This window comes from Larimichthys crocea, chromosome XVI (assembly GCF_000972845.2).
Source record: "Larimichthys crocea isolate SSNF chromosome XVI, L_crocea_2.0, whole genome shotgun sequence".
NCBI lineage: Eukaryota > Metazoa > Chordata > Actinopteri > Sciaenidae > Larimichthys > Larimichthys crocea.
The window spans coordinates 9687904-9709130 of record NC_040026.1 but is presented as its reverse complement, the minus strand read 5'-3'; the positions used below and the strand labels follow the sequence as shown (position 1 = coordinate 9709130).

Here is a 21227-nt window from a genome sequence, read left to right as displayed (position 1 = left end):
GTAAAGTCAGCTCCCCATCCTAACCCGGCCAAACACCTCATGACATTCAGTAGGCCTACAGCCTTACTTTTCTCTACTATTCCCTTTACATGTTCTCTCCACGTTAGTCTTAAATCAAAAATCAAGCCCAGGAATCGAAAACTGTTTTAACTTTATTTTCACTTGTTTTCTTTTTTGAGAAGAACATTACTTTACTTTTTTCCACTGAAAACTTAAAACCCGATTCTGCTCCCCATTTTTCCACTTGGTCTATCCCCTCCTGTAATTTCTGATGATCTTGTGATATTTCAGCAGCGGCGCCAGTAATCTAGCAGCGGCACTGCACCGCTGATCGGTACTGATTTGTATGCATGCCCAGGCATACTCACAAGAACAGACATATAACATAACAGGCAAAAGTTCTATCATTTAGTATTAGTAGTTGTATTAATGATTATCTTTTCTCAGAGACAGATCTGTTAGAGGCAGAAATGTTCTGCATAAAATGTAAGTAAGAAGTCTAAGATCAGAGAAACAGCTGCAAAAGTAAGGCTGAGAAAAGCTCACTTGATCACTAACAAGTATTCAGACTTTTTTTTTGGCCTTTTATGATAGTACAGCTGAAGATAGACAGGAGGCAGAGAGAGGGGGAATGACACGCAGTAAATGGCCGTCCGATGCCGGATTCGAACCGGGGCCAGATGCAGTGAGGACTGAAGCCTCTACACACGGGGCGGCTGCTTAACCCACTGGACTACCGACCACCCCAAGTATTCCGACTTTTTACTTGAATAAAAGTAGCAATGCCATTATAGTACAGTACCATACAGTAATATTACTGATATATGAACACGTCAGCAGCTTGTTGGCGCCCTGGTAGTTCACAAGGTAAACCGTGATCCCCATGTACTGAGACTCAGTGGCGGCTGGTGAAAAAGATTGTAGGTGGGGCTGTGCCATATTCAGTCAGTTTCAGAAACCATCCCATCCTGAGACAATTTAACACAAACTGCTGGATCTGGTATCCAGCAGTTTGTGCTCTGTGAAATGATAAGTAATTATTTAATTCCAATATAAAAAACGTGAGGCATTCTTATACAAAAATAAACACTACACAATTACAAGCTTTACATGTGAAACAGAACTTGTAAACAATTGACGTATCAATTTCTAACAAAGCACAACATGTTGGGTGATCAGCTGCGCTGTTGAGCACATGAACGGTGCCGTAAGTAGTTAATAGAACAATATACAATAACATCAAATTATATAGATTGATAAATGTTTATATGAACTCTTTCACTGTATAAAGGATGTATAATATAGAAATGTATATCAAGTGGTTGAACTCAAACCATATGACATCATGGTCAGGTTGATCTGGGCCCAGCTCTTTCACATGTAGCTTGTCCGACAAAGTTCTCAAACGGATGCTGAAGGAGTGATTATAGGTAGGTTTTAGGTTTAGATTTAAGTATATTTATTTATATAAGTGACTCATGTATGTGCACATGTTTATTTTAAACTCAATAATAATCAAAATATTTACAATAATAATAATTAGTAGGAGTTATTTCAATTAAAATAGGTTGTAAATAAAATGTATTTATTTAGAACTAAATAAAATACTCACTTCTGAATGATGGGCACTGAAAAGTGTCCACTCCCAATATAATGAGTGCCGGGAAGGTGCCCTCCCGAAATGTTGTGATGTTGGTCTACAAGGAGGCAGCTGCAACGAGAAACAGCCTTACTGTTCTTTCTAAAGCAACCAGACTGCATTTCAAGAAACATATTTCGTAACTGTAAACCAAACTTCACCAACACACGTATTACCGCAACTATTCAGTTTGATATGTTGATTTAAGTTGAAATTAAAAATATTCTGCGTCTACGTGCCGTGTTCCCCCACTACTTCTGCTATCATCCCTTGCTCACTCATGATTTTCATAACCCATGTAAAAGACCACACAAAATAAGTTTGCTTACGGACATTTACATTGTATTGAGTTTGAAGAAATGTGTTTTTACAAATGGTCATTAATGCTCTTTCTGCCTCGTAAAAGATTTCTTAAACGTTCTGGTAAGCGTCAACATCTTCCCAAAATGTAAAAATAACATAAATGTGTCTTACCTGAACCAACATTGCCATCTTGTCTTGCAACACGCAGGTGTGGTTTATATGGGCGTGGTTTACATGGGCGTGGTTATCAGGGGCGTGGTTTGTAGCCGCTGCAGTTGCATATTGTTGCTGTAGCTGGCTTGGGCTGATAAAATAATCGTCCTTTCTTAAGTAGATTTGAGGACGCTGATTGGCTAAATCGTATGTCAAATGTTCATACCTTAAATTAGCGATTGGTTTAACTGCTACATATACCCGCCTCATCAGGACAATTTCTCCAGAGCTGCTGAGACATGCAGACATATTGCTGCGCAGTGGATTTTCTATCATATTTTGCACATATCAAAGGATGTGTTCCATTATTTAAACACATAAATATTGAAAATATGAATGATTTATTATTTTTTAAATATTTTTTACATTTTTTGTGGCACCCTACCGCCTCTATTGACCAGCCGCTACTGCCGAGACTGAAGACCTCCGCACTGGCTCAAGTTGCTGCATGTGGTCCCCTCTCTCTTTCTCCCTTTCCTGTCTGTCTTCAGCTACATTGTCAAATAAATGTGGCCGCCCCCACTAACATCAGAATAGAAATGCCTGACTGACATCTGGTAGAAGTATGAAATATGAAGCATAAAATGGAATTACTCCAGTACAGGTAACTCATAACTGTACTCAGGTACAGCACTTAAGGTAAATGTAGCTAGTTCAACTTTTGAGACTAAGTTCAGCTTGACTACAGACAATCAGCTGCTTGGCTATCCTGCAGCCTTTCTTGATTGTGTGGAACATCTGGCATGGTTATTTTATCCAAGTTCTTACTGGAATGTGCTACAATTTTCTCATTTGCCTGTAGTGAGAACACCAATATGTTTGTGGCGCTTAAAGCATTGAAAAAAGGTTCAGCAGCAACATCTGTTTCTTGAAACCGTGTCCTTGTTGCTTTAGATCACTGGTTCCCAACCTGGTGGTCCTGAATCCCACTAGGGGTCGGCAAAGGCTCACAGGGACTTGCAAGCCCTTCTAGACACTCTCTGCTAAACAGCCTCGCCATGCATTAGAAAAGTCTGCAGCCAAAACAGCCAAAGAGCTTATAGAACAATGGAAAGATATTGCTGAATTTGTCAGAAAATATGGCATGCATATTCAGTATGATTGTTAAAAAATCATAATACCGACAGAATTGTATTAAAAGTCTTAAAACTAAAATCAGAAAAACTAATTATTGATAAAATAATCTGCTTGAAATACCTTCAAAAACTTGTGTTTGACACAAAATCTTGCGTTTATTGCATTCACTGTTTGGATTAAATGTACATAAATGTTATAAGTTGTTCTGTACTGTCATTGTTGTGCATTGAATATAATATGAAATATCCATAAAATATGTCATCTAGCCAGTCATCAGTTAACTCAGTTAACTTTTTCTTAACGGAAGGATCTGAACACTTCTTCACACCACTAATACATTCTGTTTCCAGAGCAGGTGTATATGAGCCAAACATTAGCACATTCCCACCTCTGAGACCTCTGACCTCCATGCTGCCCTGTGCTCTCTCTGTGTACTTCTCAGAGGTGTCTCCAGTTTGACCCGGACTGTACAGTGTGGAACGCCAAGCAGCAGATCATCTGCTCCCTCAGCGAATCGCTGTGGGACGTGTACAACTACGGCCTCTTCCAGCCGGCTGGAGATGGACGAGATGCCAAGTTCCTGGAGGAGGAGCGGGCTCTGCGAGACTACTCACAGTCCTTTGAGAAAGGGGTGCCATACCTGGAGGTATGGAGGTAGAAATGGTGTGAAAGTGACTCAGTGTGCAAGTATCCCTGTAGCGTCAACAACCCCCCAGAGAATTTTGACCAGTGCTAAGAGATGAGTTTGAAGTATTTGAGTTTTCAATATGTTATTTCTACAGATAGCTATTAACTTACATCGTCTATTCATTTTATTTCACTAAATGAAAATTGAAATGCAGTTTCAGAGATTTCTCCACACTGCCATGAATAACAACCTGGAGGGGAAATGTATTTATTGACAGACTGACAGATTTATATAGAGCAAATTGACAAATTGCTCTTCAGTAGTGTACATTGATTTGTTGTATACACTTATATTATTATATAACCTACAAATGAAATTTGATTTCTCCACTTTTTTGCAAGTGGGCCGGCGAGATGACATCAGCTGTCATGCTGTTGTACAATTATCTCACAGTGCCCTCTGGTGGTCCAGCTGCTGCAAATGTTGATGAGCTGGGGTGGGGCTGAAAGAGTATCCTGCACTCGGGGTTTGGCCTCAAATCAGAGCGTGTACATACTTGACAAAGTTCCAGATGAGGACATGTCTGTGTAATGATGAGGCCTTGTAACTAAATTCTGCTCCACAGCAGAATGTGTCTCCACGAGTGTGTATTTATAGCATGAGTAAACCCATTTTGATCACCAGAGCTCATCACTCAGTGTTTATTCTCTGTTACAGAGTCATCTCTGGATGCTGTTAGTTCTTACTGTGTACCACCACTTATTCAAAAGCACATTATAGTTAGTTTATTGTAAGTATTCGGTCAGATTTGCTCATTTATCTTGGCAAAACGCACCTCTGATTCTTGAAATAGCTGTATGAGATGTAGTATGTGGTTGGATTGGAGCTTAGACCTCCTCCTCTCACCTCCACACTCCTCGGTCAGTAAATGGCTTGCCATCACAGTACAGCACTGATGCGGAGACAGTAGATCCTGTCAGGTGGTTTTCATTGACGTGGTCTTCCATTCATAGAGGAAGTGGAAAGCATAGCCACCTGAACTCAGTTTACTCATCTTTTGAAGGATGTTATGTTTATGACTCAGTGGGTTTTTTGAAGAATGATTCTCCAGGCTATATTTTAATTCAGTGTTTTTCATTTCACCACGTTTATTCCTGGCAGAAGAAAGAAGCCTCTGAACCATTTAGACAAACGCATAAGAACAATCTGTGAAATACTGCTGCCTGTACATGATTTCATGTATTTACAGTTTAATATTTAAACAAATAAAAGTACAAATACAAGTTATGATTTCCGGTCAGGATGTAACCTCCATCAAATCATAGAGTAGGTGTCAAAAATAGCCTGTCAGGTATATTAGCAGTTAGTGCAATGAAATGTAGCTCTACAATGTATTTTATGTCAAATACTGTGATGGACAATTTTAGTAGTAATTTTCGCTGTGGTTAAAAGAAAACGGCCCTAGATACCATATCTGGTCTGTAAAAGAGATTCAGTGATCATTAGATTAAATAATCACCATTTGTCCTTAACTCTTCTGTGTACATAATTTACATTTTTATAAAGAAATGTATAGAATTGACACTTTTAGGCACATCCTTTAACTATAAATAAAACATTTAATCAAATTAAATACATATTTGTTTTTAAACAAACCAGACAAACCTGCATGGACCTTATTTTATTCTAATTCATCCACTGGATCTGCATATTTTTAAGTGGCAGGTTTAACCTATTCAGCCTTACATGTGATGAAGCTTTTCCCTAGAGACAGGCTAACAAATATGACTACATATTTTAAAGAAATAAATCATGGAGCGGTTCCAAAGACTCTGAGTGGGAGAGTGAGTTTCTGGAAAGAGTGAGAGAGTTTAGCTGCAGTTATAACAAGAATAACGGTGCTTTCTGTGCTTTAAAGCTGCAATGCTGAAATTAACTCAACTTAATTATCTGCTCAAAAAGCACAAGCCAGCATTCTATGAACCAAAGAAATCCATTTTTAATTCAATCTCGATCCCTCCTTGTTTATACAGTAAAACACCATTTCAGATTTACAGCACAAATAAAAATCATGTACTCGATGTACGCTATTACTGATAAACTGAGCTGTGTTGCAGTATGATGATGAATCACAGTTTTCACACGTATCTTTTTCTGGTCCTCAGTTTAGGTACAAAACCAGAGTTTATAAACAGACAAATCTGGATGAAAAGGCTCTCTCCAAACTCAGCACAAAGGTATTTCTTACTCATGTCTCCTGAACACTGCTGCTGCACAGTATTCATTTCCACTCACTGACATCCTTCCTCTTCTATACCTCTCAGGCCAGTCTGAAAAAGTTCCTGGATTACATCCAGACTGGAGCAGTAGAGAAAATGACAAAAGTCCTTGATAAAGGTCTTGATCCAAATTTCCATGACCCTGACACTGGAGGTGAGTTTGGCACAACCCTGTGTACTCTCATTGTGGAAATTACATTTTTGAAGATTCATTCCTTGAAGTGGTTTTCAGTCATGATATGAAATTCTATAAGAGTCTCTGAGGGTGGACTTTCATTTTCACCTTTCTACCTCCCATCCTGTCCGACACCCCCCCACCACCCCTTCTGTGGGTCAGAGACCCCGCTCTCTGTGTCTGTGCAGTCAGGCCTGCCGGTGGAGGGCATCAGGGTGCTGGTTCAGGGCGGTGCTCATTTGGATTTTAGAAACAGAGAAGGCTTAACAGCGGTGCACAAAGCTGTTCGGGCTCAAAATCACGCTGGGCTGCTGGTAAGACTTTTATATTAAAGTTGCATGCATGCATAAATTGAATGATTGTTATAAGAACAATAAGTGTATAACAAGTAGATGAATGACCATTGCAAATGAGCTGTTCTTTTACTTTGAACAATACTCCTGCAATGGGCAATAGAAACCTTTTTGAAGCTCTGGTAGCTACCTCAAGTTGCTTTCGATGACCACACATCAAAGCCACTTTCACAGAAACACACAAACACATAAGAAGAACATTTCAAATACTTTTATCTTTCCAGGTTCTCTTGTCCCTCGGAGCTTCTCCAAACTACAGAGACCGCTGTGGCCTGACCCCGCTGTACCACACTGTCCTGACAGGGGGTGACACAACTTGCTGCGAGACCTTGCTGTACTACAGGGCGAGGCTGGGGACAAGGGACGAGAATGGCTGGGACGAGTCCCATCAGGTACCAATGGACAGTTTACAGTTTAAGATTATAGACTTAGAATAAACTCAAATACAAATCTATCTATCTATCTATCTATCTATCTATCTATCTATCTATCTATCTATCTATCTATCTATCTATCTATCTATCTATCTATCTATCTATCTATCTGTCTATCTGTCTGAATGTCTGTATATCTATGGTTTCCTTTCATATTTTCATGTACAGCATCCCTGGTCTTTGTCTTTCATCATGTAAACTGAAGCAATGCACCATCATCTCCCTGTCTTATCTCTGTGGTTGATGTCATGTACCATCTCCCTCAGTCTCTCTCTCTCAGCATTTTCTCGCACTCCTCACCTCTGTGCCTTCCTCACTCGTCTCTCCATTCTCTCTCCTTCCTCCCCTCCTTCTCTCTTTCTATAGCTCAGGGATGAAGAGGAGTTTGGAATGGAAGAAATACATAAGGTACCCTTCATCCTCCCATCTCATCATCCCCACCAGCCTTTCAGAGGAAAAGGCACTGGGAATTGTGATTTGATTAAAATATAGACAAACTGAATGACCACATACAGTAGTTTGCCTAAACCTGGTTAAATCTGGGTCATCTCAGGCTGAGTCCAGTTCAGAAAGAGCATTGAATATCATCTCTTTCTTACTGTAGATCTGGGTGCATTGCCTACATTACGTCTCTGTGACATTCTGGTAAATTTGCGTTTGTGCTGCGAGCCGGTTGTCATGGTATTTTATTTTGGTTTTGCCGTGCTCTGTGTTTTCTTTCTTTACTTTGTACATATCTTGTGATATTTTAGTCCCTGCAGAAAAATATGAGGAAACCTCACAGGCTGCTGAAGGCTCATTTCTGTTGTTTTAATGTTTTTTTGTTTCCTTTCTTTTCCACCATGGTGCAATGTAATTGGCTCTGACCTGTTTTTTTTTCTGTAAGAGTAATTATGGATCTAAATGTGGATGTAAAACATATTATTTCCTGTTCTTTCTCTTTGTATCTCCTTTGCAATATCTTTCATCCTCTCCCCTTTTGTGCCTAATTCTATTGTGCTGGAACAGTCCTATTTGAAATCACTCTCTCCACTTTAAATTGTCTCTTTCTATATTTTCTAATACTGACAATTTGTGGATAATTCTATCACACTCTTGACACCGAAAGGCGTGCCAGAATGGCTTTGCCCAGCACTTGGAGCATCTGCTGTTTTATGGAGCAAACACGTCTTCTCAAAATGCCTCAGGGAACAGTGCACTTCACATTTCTGCCCTGTACAACAAGGCAAGTATGGAAACAGACCGTATATGATACATTTATTACCATAATTATTATGCTGTTTTTTATAAACACTTTGATCTCTCTGAATGAGCAGGAAAGCTGTGTCCGCGTTCTGCTGTACAGGGGAGCAAATAAGGAGGCAAAGAACAACCATGGTCAGACCCCTTTTCAGGTAAATGGTTTAACTATCAGTTATTACCGTATGCATTTTTATTATGATTCAAAGTGAAATTGCATTTGTAAAGTAGTTTTGACTAAAAGTAAAATAGAAAAAGGAGACGGCTCAGTAACAAAATAAAAAGCAACAGTTTCAATGGTTGTTTTTTTGTGTTTGCAGCTAGCTATAATGTCTGGACACTTTGAACTCGGGGAAATCATCAAAAACCACAAAGATTCTGACGTAGGTAAGATTTCATTCCAAACTCTCTTTGAGGGGGCTATGAAGTGTTACAGTTCCCAACATCAACTTTTCTTTCTACCTTCCTGAATCTATAATGTATTTTTCCCTCACAATCCTCCTTCTTTTCTCCTAACAATCTACCTAATTTCTCCCTCCATTTCATCCCTTCACATCAAACCCCACTGACCTTCCTCACTTCTCCTCACTCGTTACCTCTGAACCTTCACCTCACAACTCCATCTTCAGTGCCCTTTTTGGAATCGCCAAAGTATGTTCCCAAGCGGAAAGACAGTGCCCATACTCTGCCTCTACCCTCACTTCATTCCCACCCCCTACTGCGTGCTAACAGCGATAACAGCATGCCTCAGTCTGACCCTCTGGCCCAGCCCAATCGGGCTGCAACAAATCCCAACCCAGTACAGGTACTGATGAACATTAGGTGGATGCTCATCTGCTTTCTCAGACTTTTACTTATAGTAAGTCACAAGATCGGCTTTGGCACTCTTGTCAATATGGGACTTGGTGTGTTTCTGCAGAGCCAGCGCAGGGCGTCCATAGGTATGAGAAGCTCCAGCAGCCCCAGAACTCGTACCCGCTCCCCATCTAGAGGGAGAGGAGGCCAGAGTGATACAGAGGAGAGGCACCGGCAGCCAAGAGGCAGACAGGGGTAAGGAGCCTGTGGAGGGAAGATATACTTTGTACATGAAGAGAGGGAGAATGTGGTTCTTATTCTAACTAAGTACTTGATGACATCTACTAACAGGGGTCATACTCTGCAGTTACCATCAGCTGTATGCAGGAAAATGACTGTCTCAGTTGCATACTATGTACTATTTTTAACTGCAAGAATGTCATATTTGAAGTATGGTATTGATGGACATAGAAATTTAAAAAATGTCAGTCAGTGGTGCAATAGCTCCAGTGATAACTCGCAATAAACAAGCCTTTACAAGAGCCTGCAGCCTGCTAGCAGCTCTGTGAGGCTGTGCAGTGGTGCTTTGAGTTAAACGGTAGCATTAGGAGTATTGGACAAATTAAAATTAAATATATCTTGACATGATGATGGTGCCATATGCAATATATCACCAAAGGCAGTGGGATTCATCATCTAAGAGCTATGAATGTCTACACACTAGTTGATGAGATATTTCAGTCTGGACCAAAGTGATGGACTGAGCGTCATTTCCATCTGTAGAGCCATATAATAAATCAAAAACAAATATTGGTCGCTATCGCTATTTGTGACATATTTCATTTTTTAATTAGCAATACCACATGCTTTACATTATGTCACATTAGTACATAAGTCATTACACTAATTCCTTGGATACTAAGTATGAGTATGAGTATTATTATTCTGCAGAATTAAGGGCAATGTTTCAATTGTTTGCACTTTCTATGTACATAAAATACATACAACGCACTGAATCCTAAACACTGTTTGTTACACAAGAATGCTGCGTGCATTTTTACTGTTTGTATGACTGATTATGACTCAGTGCCTGACTGTCTCTGATATAGCCTGACAAGCTGTATGTTGTCTCACTTTGTCTCACTTGTTTTTCCACAGTGTGTGACACAGTCTTATCTCTCGGCTTTAGAAGACACTATCTCTCTCTCTCTCGCTCTCTGTTCTTTCCCTGTAGTGCAACCTCAGCGGGCAGTGGGGGAGGTCAGATGAAGCGTATGTACAGTGCAGTGCCAGGACGGGTTTATGTGGCCACTCGTGCCCACTCTGCTAGTGGAGACAAAGAGCTCTCACTTAGTAAAGGGGACAAAGTTAAAGGTGAGATTCAGCCTAATTATACAAATGGTGAAATATGAGAGAAAAATCTGCCCTGCAAGATAAAATTACTGTTATCCAAATGCAGAAAACATTTAAGCTATTGTATCTAAAACCAATGGTAAAATATAACTCAGTACATTTATTCAAGTACTGTACCGAAATACAAATTTGATGCATCTATTTTTGTCTAGTCTTGTCTTTTCATGACACTTTCTACTTCAGCTTTGCTAGATTTCAATTATTAAATGAGATGTTTTGTTTTAAATTAATCGATCCAACAATATATACAAGTGCAGCCAAAATGATTGGTCCAGAAATCAAGTACCCAGCTGACAGAAAATTAACTTGCAACTATTTTGATGATTGATTTAATGCCAAATCAAGCACTGTGGAGGTGTTAATGTATGTTTCTCAATATTTTTAGGTTTTCCTATACATTTTTTAAATAAGGTCCAACTCAACCAACTGGAACACTAAAGAGTTGGTTTTACAGTACTTTAGCGCATGAGTAACAATAACGTAATGATACTGTATAATAGTCACAGAGGATGTCTTTCTACATTGAGTACTTTTAATACAAGTACATTTTCCTGATTATACTTGTATAATTTTACATTTTTTAATGCACTGCTTGTGCATACTTGTAACAAAGTATTTTGGTTTTAGAGCTATAACTCTGTCAGAATACTTCTTCCTTTCACTTACTGTCTTAAACATCAACAGCAAACATGATTATGAGAAGAGAGGACTGTAAACAAGAGAAATGAGAAGCACCAGCAGACGCATCCAAGCAATGCATGTTCCTCTTCCTATCCATTCTCTGTGGATTGTGTAATGTTATTATAAAGAAGGTAGCTAAAGGTAAACAATGAATGCGGAGGAAAGGTAGATAACAGTGTTTGTGACAGTGGATTTATGATCCAAATTAAATTCTGTCTTTCTATGTCTGTCTATTTATCTGTCTCAGTGCTGAGTGTAGGAGAGGGAGGATACTGGGAAGGAACGGTGAAAGGTCGCACTGGCTGGTTTCCTTCAGACTGCGTGGAAGAAGTGGCAGGTGCCACCAAAGACAATCGAATAGGTAAGACATAACTGGTGAGAGCTTCACCTCACTAATATTGTTATGTCCATGGCAAATGTTTAGCCTGATTTTAAATTTCCTTTTAGTTTTGTGGTAAAACGTTAAGTTATTAACAAAATGTGCCTTATTTCTTTTTTTTTAATCACTCAATTTGTTGTTAATAATTTTGAGATCATTCTCATAAGGTTAGCAATGTCAAGAGCTGGGTTAACAAGACACACAAGACTCATACATAGAGTACCACAGCTTAGAGAAAGGGCATGCTGTAAAATAGGTTGCATTCTCCCTCAGGCGAGAATTATCCTTTAAGTCACTGTAACACCCAGCACATGTCACACTCATGTTTACCAGCAGGCCCTTTTAAACAGGATACAGTGACACATGTACAGCACAGACATTTACTTTTCTCCTACTTTGACAGCTGCACTGTTTGTGCAGCGAGCAAACCATATGCCACGTAGAAGACATAAAAAAAAGAGGTGTAAATGTATTTGATTCATTTGTGTGTTGAGCTGAAGAACAACACTTCTGCAAAAAGACAGAAGGTGTCGTGACGGAAGCGGAAAGTTTAAATTGAGCATATGTTTTGTCTGCGTGTGTCTTGCAGAGACGCGCAGTGAGAAAGCCAAGAGGAAGCTTTTTCGTAACGTCACTGTCGGAGCCTATGATGGCACTGATGGCCCCAGGTAAGAAAAGATAACCCTGACCCTTACAACCTGTGATCAGTTGATAAGTAAGGTGGAGCAAGAAAACAATAATCTTTCAGCTTCAGTAAAAACTGCCTTTAAGACACACATGGAAGTCTAAAATCCTGTAAAAGTGTAAATATGAGGGTGCATGTGTGTCATACTGTCCCCGACTTTTCTCCCAATGCCTGCTGGAACAGGCCACAGCCCCTCACAACCCTTAACAGCATACCAGTTTAGAAAATAGATGGATAATAAAACTAAAATAGACCTGATTAGCTGCAGCCTCTGATATAGTTCTTGCTGTGGATTGTCACATGAGTGTGGGCAGAAACTGAACTGTCTGCTCCCTGGTTTATTACTGTAAGGTAAGACTGCAAGGCCAGTCAAGGTGATTGAAATAGTATATATGTGTGTGTGTGTGTGTGTGTGTGTGTACAAGTTCACTTGTTTCACGCATTGTGCTTTCATGTCTTCCTGTGTGCCGTATGTGTCTGTTTTCTGCTGATCCCGAGCACCGCTTGTTCTCCATTGTTTCGCCGTGTGAACACGTCAGCGATGAAAGCACAAAGAGCAAGCAGCCATGTCATTTTCAGCTCTGCCCCCTTTTTTTTGGCTCCTCCAGCCAAATGCACTTGTCTCTTTGATACCTCCATCCACATGCTCCATCTCTCCTCTCTGGCTGCTTGTTTACACTGAACACAATAATGCCATAATGAAAGGTAGAGGGTGGTGGGGGGGGGGTTGTTTCTCCTCCTCCGTGGCATCTGTCTGAAGCTGCAGCTCAGCCCTGGGCAGCTGCAACTGTGTATTATAAAGCTATGCGTTTTTGTTTGAGAGTTGGCGTGCATGTGAATATGCCTGTGTGTGTGTGTGTGTGTGTGTCTTTGCATGTACATACATCATCCTGCTGATGAGTCATGAGGAGGCTGAAACACCAAGCGTTGCTTAGGTCCCCAGGCTTGTGAGAAGGACTTACCAGCCGCCACCCCGGGGTTTTACAGCCTCTTACACATTGTAGCTGACATTACCCTTGTGCTGAGAAGCTCTCGCTGTCATTCAAAGAAGACATTCACGTTAATGCAGCTGCGCTTGTGTTCTAAATGGAAATAGCAGCCGCTGGGGTTATATTACCTGTGCTAAGTTGGTTAAGCGTAATTGTAGCACCGTGGTGAAGTGGTGCTCAATTAAGAGCAAGGTGATCCGGAGCATGTTCCCTCACTGCGGGGAGAATGTCAATTACTATTTCAGAGAGAGGAAAGAGTGTTTGTCAGCCTGTGTGGTGATGACAGCTCTGCTTTAGAGGGAGAGGAGGGAGCGAGGGAGGAAAGTTTGCAAATGTGCGTGTGTGCTTGAGTAAATCCAGGGCGAGAATCAGCTGTTAGTATATCTGTGATACACCAGTCAGTGGATGTGCAAATGCACTGTCTCTCTCTCTCTGTCACCTTACATTTATACCCATCCCCCGCACCCCCACCCCGCAAATCCAGCTCTCCATCTCTCCTATTTTGCAACCAAACCCTCTTCCTGTCATGTACCAGCACCCTCACACACAATTCACCCTCTCCCCGTTGTGATAATCGCTGGCATTCTCTCTCTCTCTCTCCTTCACATTGTCTTTCTCTCGTCTGAAGTATGCGGGGCGCAGACCAGCACGCTGTCTCTCTCCCTCTCATTCCCCACCTCTCTTGCTCTCTCTCCTCCACTCTCGCGGCTCTCTCCGGCTGAGCTCTCGCTGGAAGACCGGGAGGAGGAGGAGGAGGAAGAGGGGGAGGGGAGGAGGGGAGGAGGAGGAGGAGGAGGAGGAGGAGGAGGTGGTGGAGAGCGCGCGATAGAGAGGAGGGGGGGACATGGCAATGGGGGGATGCGGAGAGAGAGATTTCTCTCTCTCCCTCTCTTCTTCGTGGCCGTCACTGGGCCCCAGAAACAGGAGCGTGTGGTTCATTTACAGGTAGCGGCTGTTTCCTCATTCATTGGCTGGCTATGGATGTGAGGAGAGGACAATGGAGAGAGGGGAGAGGTAGATGATGCTATTGAGAGGCCGTGCCTTTTCAAAGACAGACTAATAAGCTATGTATTGTGTGCGCGTGTGTGCGTCTCTGAGTGTGAGTGTGTGTATACGTGCGCGCGTCTTAGATTTGTATTTTTCCTATGCATGTGAATATTGGAAGTGGCTATTGAATGGAGACTCTGCAGCATGTTTATTTCTGTGTCTTCCTCCCGTGTCCCTCTGAACGCTGTGTGCGTGTGTGTTAGTGCATGAAAGGGAGCACATATTGATGTATTTCAGTCAGACAGTGTGGGTGTATTTCATTCTCTTTGAGTCATGATTTCTTTAAGCAGATATTTTTCATTCACCAGCAGCTTCCCATTTATTCCTGTTCCTTTAAAAACGCTACTGTCACATCCCATTTTGTTTAACGTGTCACATTGTATCATTATAAACGTGAGCTATTTTGACTGCACAGAAGGATGAAAGTGGATAAGTCAATAAGTGGCAAGAGTGCGGTTTATCAGTTCCCAGTTTATCAGCTCTGATTTGATATACCGGTCATTTCTGTGCATGTCTGTGTGTGTGCATGTATTAGTGTTTGTGTGCGTGTGCATGCGACTATATACACTGGATGAAATATATGTGGTTTTCACATATGAGTGTATACGTCATAGTGCTTGATTGCCGTGGGAATATCTCTCCTGTACACATATTTATGTATTATGTATATGTGCTGTACATCTATCTACCACATCTCCATCCACAGTGTGCGCCACTAACATCCGTCAAGCGCTTCACTTGTGGTGTGTGGGTATTGTCCCCACATAGCCGGTCTGTCTGCATGTTCTCTCAGCAGATGAATGGTTAAAAAGCTGCCTTTTTCTCAGTAATTGTGGATAGAAGAGAGCATGACTCAGGAGGGTACATAATAACTCTGGGCTCTAGTAGGCTTCCAGCTTCAATGCAGCCAGTTCAGAGAGAGTGTATCCTACAAACCAACAGAGATTAACCAGGGACATTTGCGCTTTTATTGGCCCGGCAGTAGTTGTGTGGTGACAGACGAGTTAAATAGCTTCGAGTATGTAAAGGAGATCAGGTGTGTTACTGCAAGCCAGGATGAAACACAACTTAGAACTACCTGGAGAACCAACACAGGTTATGTTTCCCCCCTTTGTAGAAGTAGATGGATGAAGAGCCCGATGGATCCGTCCACCCACTCCGTGTTACTTTGATCCTCAGAGAGGGAAAGCATGATGGAGGACAGGGTGAGAGAAAAAGGAATGAGGTGTGAGGAGCAGATGGCTGGAAGGCGGCTGTGCGTTGGCGAAACAGTAACATTGATGGAGAACACACAAGGGATGGACCTCAGTAGGGGAAAACTAGCGATCGTCTGTTCAGTGCTAAAGTTACGCCTTGGTGTTGAAGTCTGGATCTTCTGGCCTGTAGGCCAACGCTCATGACTCTGTTGGACCTCTGTGATTCCACAGCCAAACTTTATTAGATGCTCTGCCAGATTAAACACACAAAACCTTGCTGGGTCTGTACTGTAAGAGACAGTGTGGAATATAATATTATACTGTTATTGTTATTTTAGTGCCAGTATACACATGGGTGTTTCAGAAGCGGTGGAGGCAGAGTGAAGTTGGAGTGATGAGGTCCTCTGCCAGACCTTAAAGAAATTCTAATATACTGCCTAAAAACTAAAAGTAAATCAAAATGTTGGCATTTTTATATCATACATTCAAGTGGTTACACAGCCAAGCTACTCTGATGAATGTCTGGCTGCAGACCTTATTCCCAGACAGCCGATGAAATGGTTGTTTAGGTTACAGATAGTTAAGGTTGGATTTAGAGCCATAGTTTGGGGTTTTGGGTCAGACTCAAGCGAAGGAGGAAGAATTTGTATGAAGCCTGAGTGTAAGCCTGAAATCTTTACCTCAGCCCAAAAATGTCATTTATAGTTGCTGGCTCCCCAGAAGTTCCCACTGTGAACAAACTCACAATTCACCCTAACTTCCCATTTAAAAAGGGGTGGGCCAAAAAACTGTATTCCCAGTGGAAATGATGTCCTTGAGTATACCCAGAGCGTTTTTACTGCATTGTTTTGGCAGCCAGGCTATCGCTGTAAATAAAAAGAATTCCTCGAACAGGCCACTCATCCTGTTCACACACAGTTTAGCCCTTCTAGGAAATCAAATACTTTGATTTGTCAAGTGTCAGTGTGACTTAAGTTGAGGAGCACAAACTAACACAGAAATGAGACGCCTAGGAAAGAAATATCTGGAATTCCTCTTAAATCATACAGCTCTGCTCGAGCCCCGGGCTCGCTAACAGAATCAGGGTGAAATGACATTGTTAGAAAGTCAAGTCCAGAAATGAGTCATGAGATGTGGCTGTGTGTGGCAGTGTGGAGTCAATTTAACCAGTCCTATATTAGAGAAAGGGTTATAAGGCTGCTTGGCCAAACGTCCCAGACACGGTAATAGAATAATGAAAGAGCATGCTGGGCCAGCTGTTACACTACTCCAACAGTGTCATAATAAGATTGCATCACCAATGTCTGTGATCGCTGCCCTCCCAAGCAGTAGTCTCTGAGCAAGAGGAGCTGTTTGTGGAGGGAGATTAGAGGCCTGTCCAACTTACTCTTATATATAATTTGAAGTGCCATGTATGACTGGTAGTGGTGCGCTGGAGTTGGTAAAGCAGTATCCTTGCAAAAGCTGCCAGAGGCGGTGAAAGCTAATGCAGCGATTTAGGTGCATTTGGAAGTTTCCATTATCAGTGAAGTGTATGTGCACATTTTTCTAATGTGCTGCCCCCCCTCCCGACCCAGTGCTTGTCAGCTCTAGCTGGATTAGTTCATAGTATGGAATGTCATTTCATATACACTTCCTACCATTGTGACACTAACTGTATCCCTGCCATCAACCTTTTTGTGCACCACTGCTTCTTGTATGACATTCTCAAGCCAACCTATCTTTTGCTGCAGTGTGATTTCATAATGTGATGCAGTATAGCTGTTTTCCACATTCAGAAAATGCTTTATTTGCATGACAATAACACTTTTCTGTTGCTATAGAAGTCATATAGCTTTCTTCCTCTCCGATTCTCTCGCTCTCTTTCTACCCGTCTTTCTCCATACCACTTTCCCCTTCCCCTCTGCTCCTTCTTTACTCTCTCTAAGTGACTACATCATTAAGGAGAAGACAGTGCTCCTACAGAAGAAAGACAATGAGGGCTTTGGCTTTGTGCTTAGGGGAGCCAAAGGTGAGTCTCTTCTCCCAAATTCACCTCAAATTTTTCCGTCTCTACAGATTTTTCAGTCTCATTGGCTCTTTTTCTCTGTTTCTGATCTCTCCGTCTGGTCCCTCAAACCCACGTTCTTGTTATCTGTGTCCACTCATGCTCATCCTTTTTGTCTTGTCCTCTGCAGCTCAGACTCCCATAGAGGAGTTCACTCCAACGCCAGCGTTCCCCGCGCTGCAGTACCTGGAGTCTGTCGATGAGGGGGGCGTGGCCTGGAGGGCGGGCCTGAGGATGGGGGATTTCCTCATCGAGGTAAGGACAAGATGCACTTTTGGACTGACGCACAAACTAAACCCTGAGGGATATAACATGCTGTATCCAGAAGCCACATTCAGGTGAAACATTAAAAACAAATCACCATTACTGATAAACTGTGTATGTTTGGGTCTATGTTCTTGTTGGATGGTATATTGCTTATTTCCAAATAGTCAAATAAGTGATTGCTGTTAGAGCTGCATGATGGGAAATGTAGGAAATCAAGAAGACATAGACCAGGCAGGCTGAAGAGAAGTGCGTACACCCAAAAAAACTACACTTCATTACAAAGTAACTTTGAGGATGCACTTAACTGAACATCACAGATCAATGATATCTCTAGGGTGGACAGCACAAACAAATATACTATAGCCCTGCAGTTGATACCAATTTGATAAAACACACTGGGCCACAGTTACTAAGGAAATGGGATCGTGCGAATGCGCACTGCATTTTTCATCGAGTTTGCAGCCACAGCCTGAGTGTATTCAGTGCCTGATTTACTAAGACCACAACTCATTACCTGGCTCATTACTTGGTACTGAACCTCCAGATGCACTCTGCAAGTAAAGGAGCAGCTCAGAGGCCGTTCAGATGTGGGATTTCTATGAGATCACTAAGCTCAGAAAATATATGACAATGTTGGGATCATAAACTTTAACAGTTACTCAACATGTTACTCATAAAATAATATTATAATCATTTGCATCTTTATAATTAGGAATACTTTAGAAGTCAATAAACACATTCATGGTAAACAAACACGAGGAAGTGGAGGTGATATGGATGTTAATGCAGCCCAAGCCATGAGTCATACAGTCAGATACTGTGTTAATTAATAATAAAGTAATAACAGCATTTTTGTTTTTAATCAGCCTTTATTTATGTATAAGACTTAATTTAGTGCATGCTATTTGTCCTTTTCTTCTCTTCTCATCCCATCTGAGTTACGTTTATGCCTCCCTGCAAAACTGACCACAAATAGCATGACCTCAGTAAATCCAGCAGTTAACACGTCTCCTCCTATTATTTGCGCAATCCTGCCTTTAATGCGACTGCAACAAGAAGAAAGGTGAACCTTGCAAACAGTCGCATAAATGATTTATAAACTGCAACTCCTGTCTGGTGAATCCACTTGATAAATACAGTACGAGTTTAGGGCAGACTGCGTCACATCAGCACCTGAAAAACAGACGCAAAAGCCTTATGAAATCCATAAATTTCTAGTAATACATAATATAACATATATTTTTTGTACTGTGGTTTGTATGTGGTATATTTTAGTCATGAAGAGTTGGTGAGGGATTGCAGTACTTGGTCATCAACAAAGCACCAGCAGTTCAGCCAGCACATTTCTTGCCATTTTCTACCTTTAAAGGTTCCTGTATTTTGCCTTGAAAACTCAGTTCTAAAAATGGTGATTGTCAAAGCTCGATTAAAGCTGACACACACTTGTAATTAGTATTCAACCTAATATGAGTCACTTATGTAGCTGCCCGAGCCTTTTTGATTTATTGTAGTCGCTGTCTGAATTACTGGTGCACTCGTCCAGAACAGTGCAATATTATGTACAGTATGTTTGAAGCTAAATCTGAGAAAATTGTAACAGCAGATGTCAAACAAGGGAAAGTTGCATTGCCAAAGTGAACTACAAGTTGACCCTCTTTAACAAAGTTTTAGTGTCTACTCCCTGTAACAAGAACTTTTTTATTGCTTCATCTAAATAGATATTAATACAACACATCAGCTCATTCAGTGCTTCCATATCTTTGTGTCTGTCAGGTGAATGGCCAGAATGTGGTGAAGGTTGGCCACCGGCAGGTGGTCAACATGATCCGGCAGGGCGGCAACAGTCTCATGGTGAAAGTTGTGATGGTTGCTCGAAACCCTGAGCTGGAGGACACTGCTCGGAAGAGAGGTAGGAGAGTAAAATTTTCCTTTTATGTCATTTCCATCCTATGTTTATGATGTGACGATAAAGCTGATTGCATGTTTACATCACCCTAAAAGCCTGTAGCAATGTGGTTGTCATTGGTGACTGCGTGTTTATACGAGAATACTAAACATTAAGTCTGCATTTGGCTGGCTTCCCTTGGCAGCCCCGCAGCAGACTAAAAGACTGACTCCTCCTGCCATTGCCCTGCGCTCCAAGTCAATGACATCAGAGCTGGAAGACATGGGTAAGATGATAGAGGGGGCAAAGGACTGAATGAAAGAAAAGGGAGGAGGGGAGATCTTGGAAGAAGTAAAAAGTTAGCAGCTTCTCTGCAGGATGATGGTATAGTACCATGGCACTGTTTGGGAAAAACAAAATTAAATATTAACCAAGTTGATGCAGAGAGTCAAGAAAATTATCCACTATAGGTATGATTTATTTTTTCATGAGCAATGGTTTGATGCGGAATTTGATGGATGATTCATGTTAGATTTTACCTTTGAAGGAGAAACAGTTAAAAGATATAAAATACATGTTGTGAAATGATACTTGTCCTATGCCATCAAACAAACTGCTCTTTGTTTCTTTTTCTTCTGAACCAAACGCGCTGCACAGTGGACAAAGGTGGGAGAATCATGGATCTGTGTTCTCTCATTCTCATTTACGTCCCCATCACCATCCCTCTCATCACATCAATATTCACACCATCACATGCGTCTGAGTATGTATTTCATCCTTTCATCTGCTTAATACACACAAACTACAGAGCAGTTCTAGTCACACCTAATTTCTGTTTCCCGAATTATGTATGCCACAGCTGCCTCACCATGGAAAAAGAAAGCAGGTGAATATCAGCCTTTATCATTACCCCCATCAGCCCCTGAGCTTTAATTAAAAGTCAGCCTGTTTGATGCTCTTTTTTTCTCCTCCTTTTTCAGAATACGACTCCTCTCAGGGTCCTGATAAGAAGAGGACGGTCTATCAGATGGCACTAAGTAAGAAATCAGTCTTACCACTCTTGTCATACTGTAAAAGGGTGTTTTTGAACCTTGAGGGGAGAGGAGGGGGCTAAGTGACATCCTCTTTTATATGTTTCTGCCTTTATTGTATGCTCCCTCTCACTACCTCTCCACTTGTGTTTTTTTTCCCTTCCCATGCTCGGTGCTTTAGATAAACTGGATGAAATCTTGGCTGCTGCCCAACACACTATTACATCAGACAACCAGGGCCAGAGGGGTCATGGAGGCAAGAGGGACCGGAGCAAGAGTATTGTTCCCAATGTCTCCAATGAGGTACATCTGGGAAATGGAAGGAAATGGTGCTAGTTTTGCTTAACTTTCCTGCTGGCTTTTTAGACACACTTCTCATGTCTGTTATGGACCTGTCTTCCAGCCCTGCCATACCAAATTCACATCTACAGTTGTACAACAGAGCTTCTTCTTCACTGCTTTAGGAAGTATT

General features: G+C 41.4%; 1 protein-coding gene across 2 annotated transcripts in view; it reads left to right on the top strand.

The window, feature by feature from the left end:
* Positions 1-21227, top strand: part of LOC104923274 (SH3 and multiple ankyrin repeat domains protein 1) — a 44556-nt gene that overhangs the window by 16219 nt on the left and 7110 nt on the right. Inside the window, exons 4-25 of one of the 2 annotated variants that reach the window (XM_019262076.2) lie at positions 3675-3878; positions 6026-6097; positions 6185-6293; positions 6477-6628; positions 6892-7059; positions 7468-7509; positions 8210-8326; positions 8418-8495; positions 8661-8727; positions 8970-9145; positions 9260-9390; positions 10370-10509; positions 11477-11590; positions 12198-12276; positions 17454-17536; positions 17703-17827; positions 19613-19748; positions 19930-20010; positions 20382-20390; positions 20584-20610; positions 20705-20761; positions 20937-21058. In XM_019262076.2, the coding sequence (XP_019117621.2) occupies positions 3675-3878; positions 6026-6097; positions 6185-6293; positions 6477-6628; positions 6892-7059; positions 7468-7509; positions 8210-8326; positions 8418-8495; positions 8661-8727; positions 8970-9145; positions 9260-9390; positions 10370-10509; positions 11477-11590; positions 12198-12276; positions 17454-17536; positions 17703-17827; positions 19613-19748; positions 19930-20010; positions 20382-20390; positions 20584-20610; positions 20705-20761; positions 20937-21058 (2289 nt within the window). The remainder of the gene's footprint in view (positions 1-3674; positions 3879-6025; positions 6098-6184; positions 6294-6476; positions 6629-6891; positions 7060-7467; positions 7510-8209; positions 8327-8417; positions 8496-8660; positions 8728-8969; positions 9146-9259; positions 9391-10369; positions 10510-11476; positions 11591-12197; positions 12277-17453; positions 17537-17702; positions 17828-19612; positions 19749-19929; positions 20011-20381; positions 20391-20583; positions 20611-20704; positions 20762-20936; positions 21059-21227) is intronic. The other variant, XM_019262081.2, reaches the window with a different exon arrangement.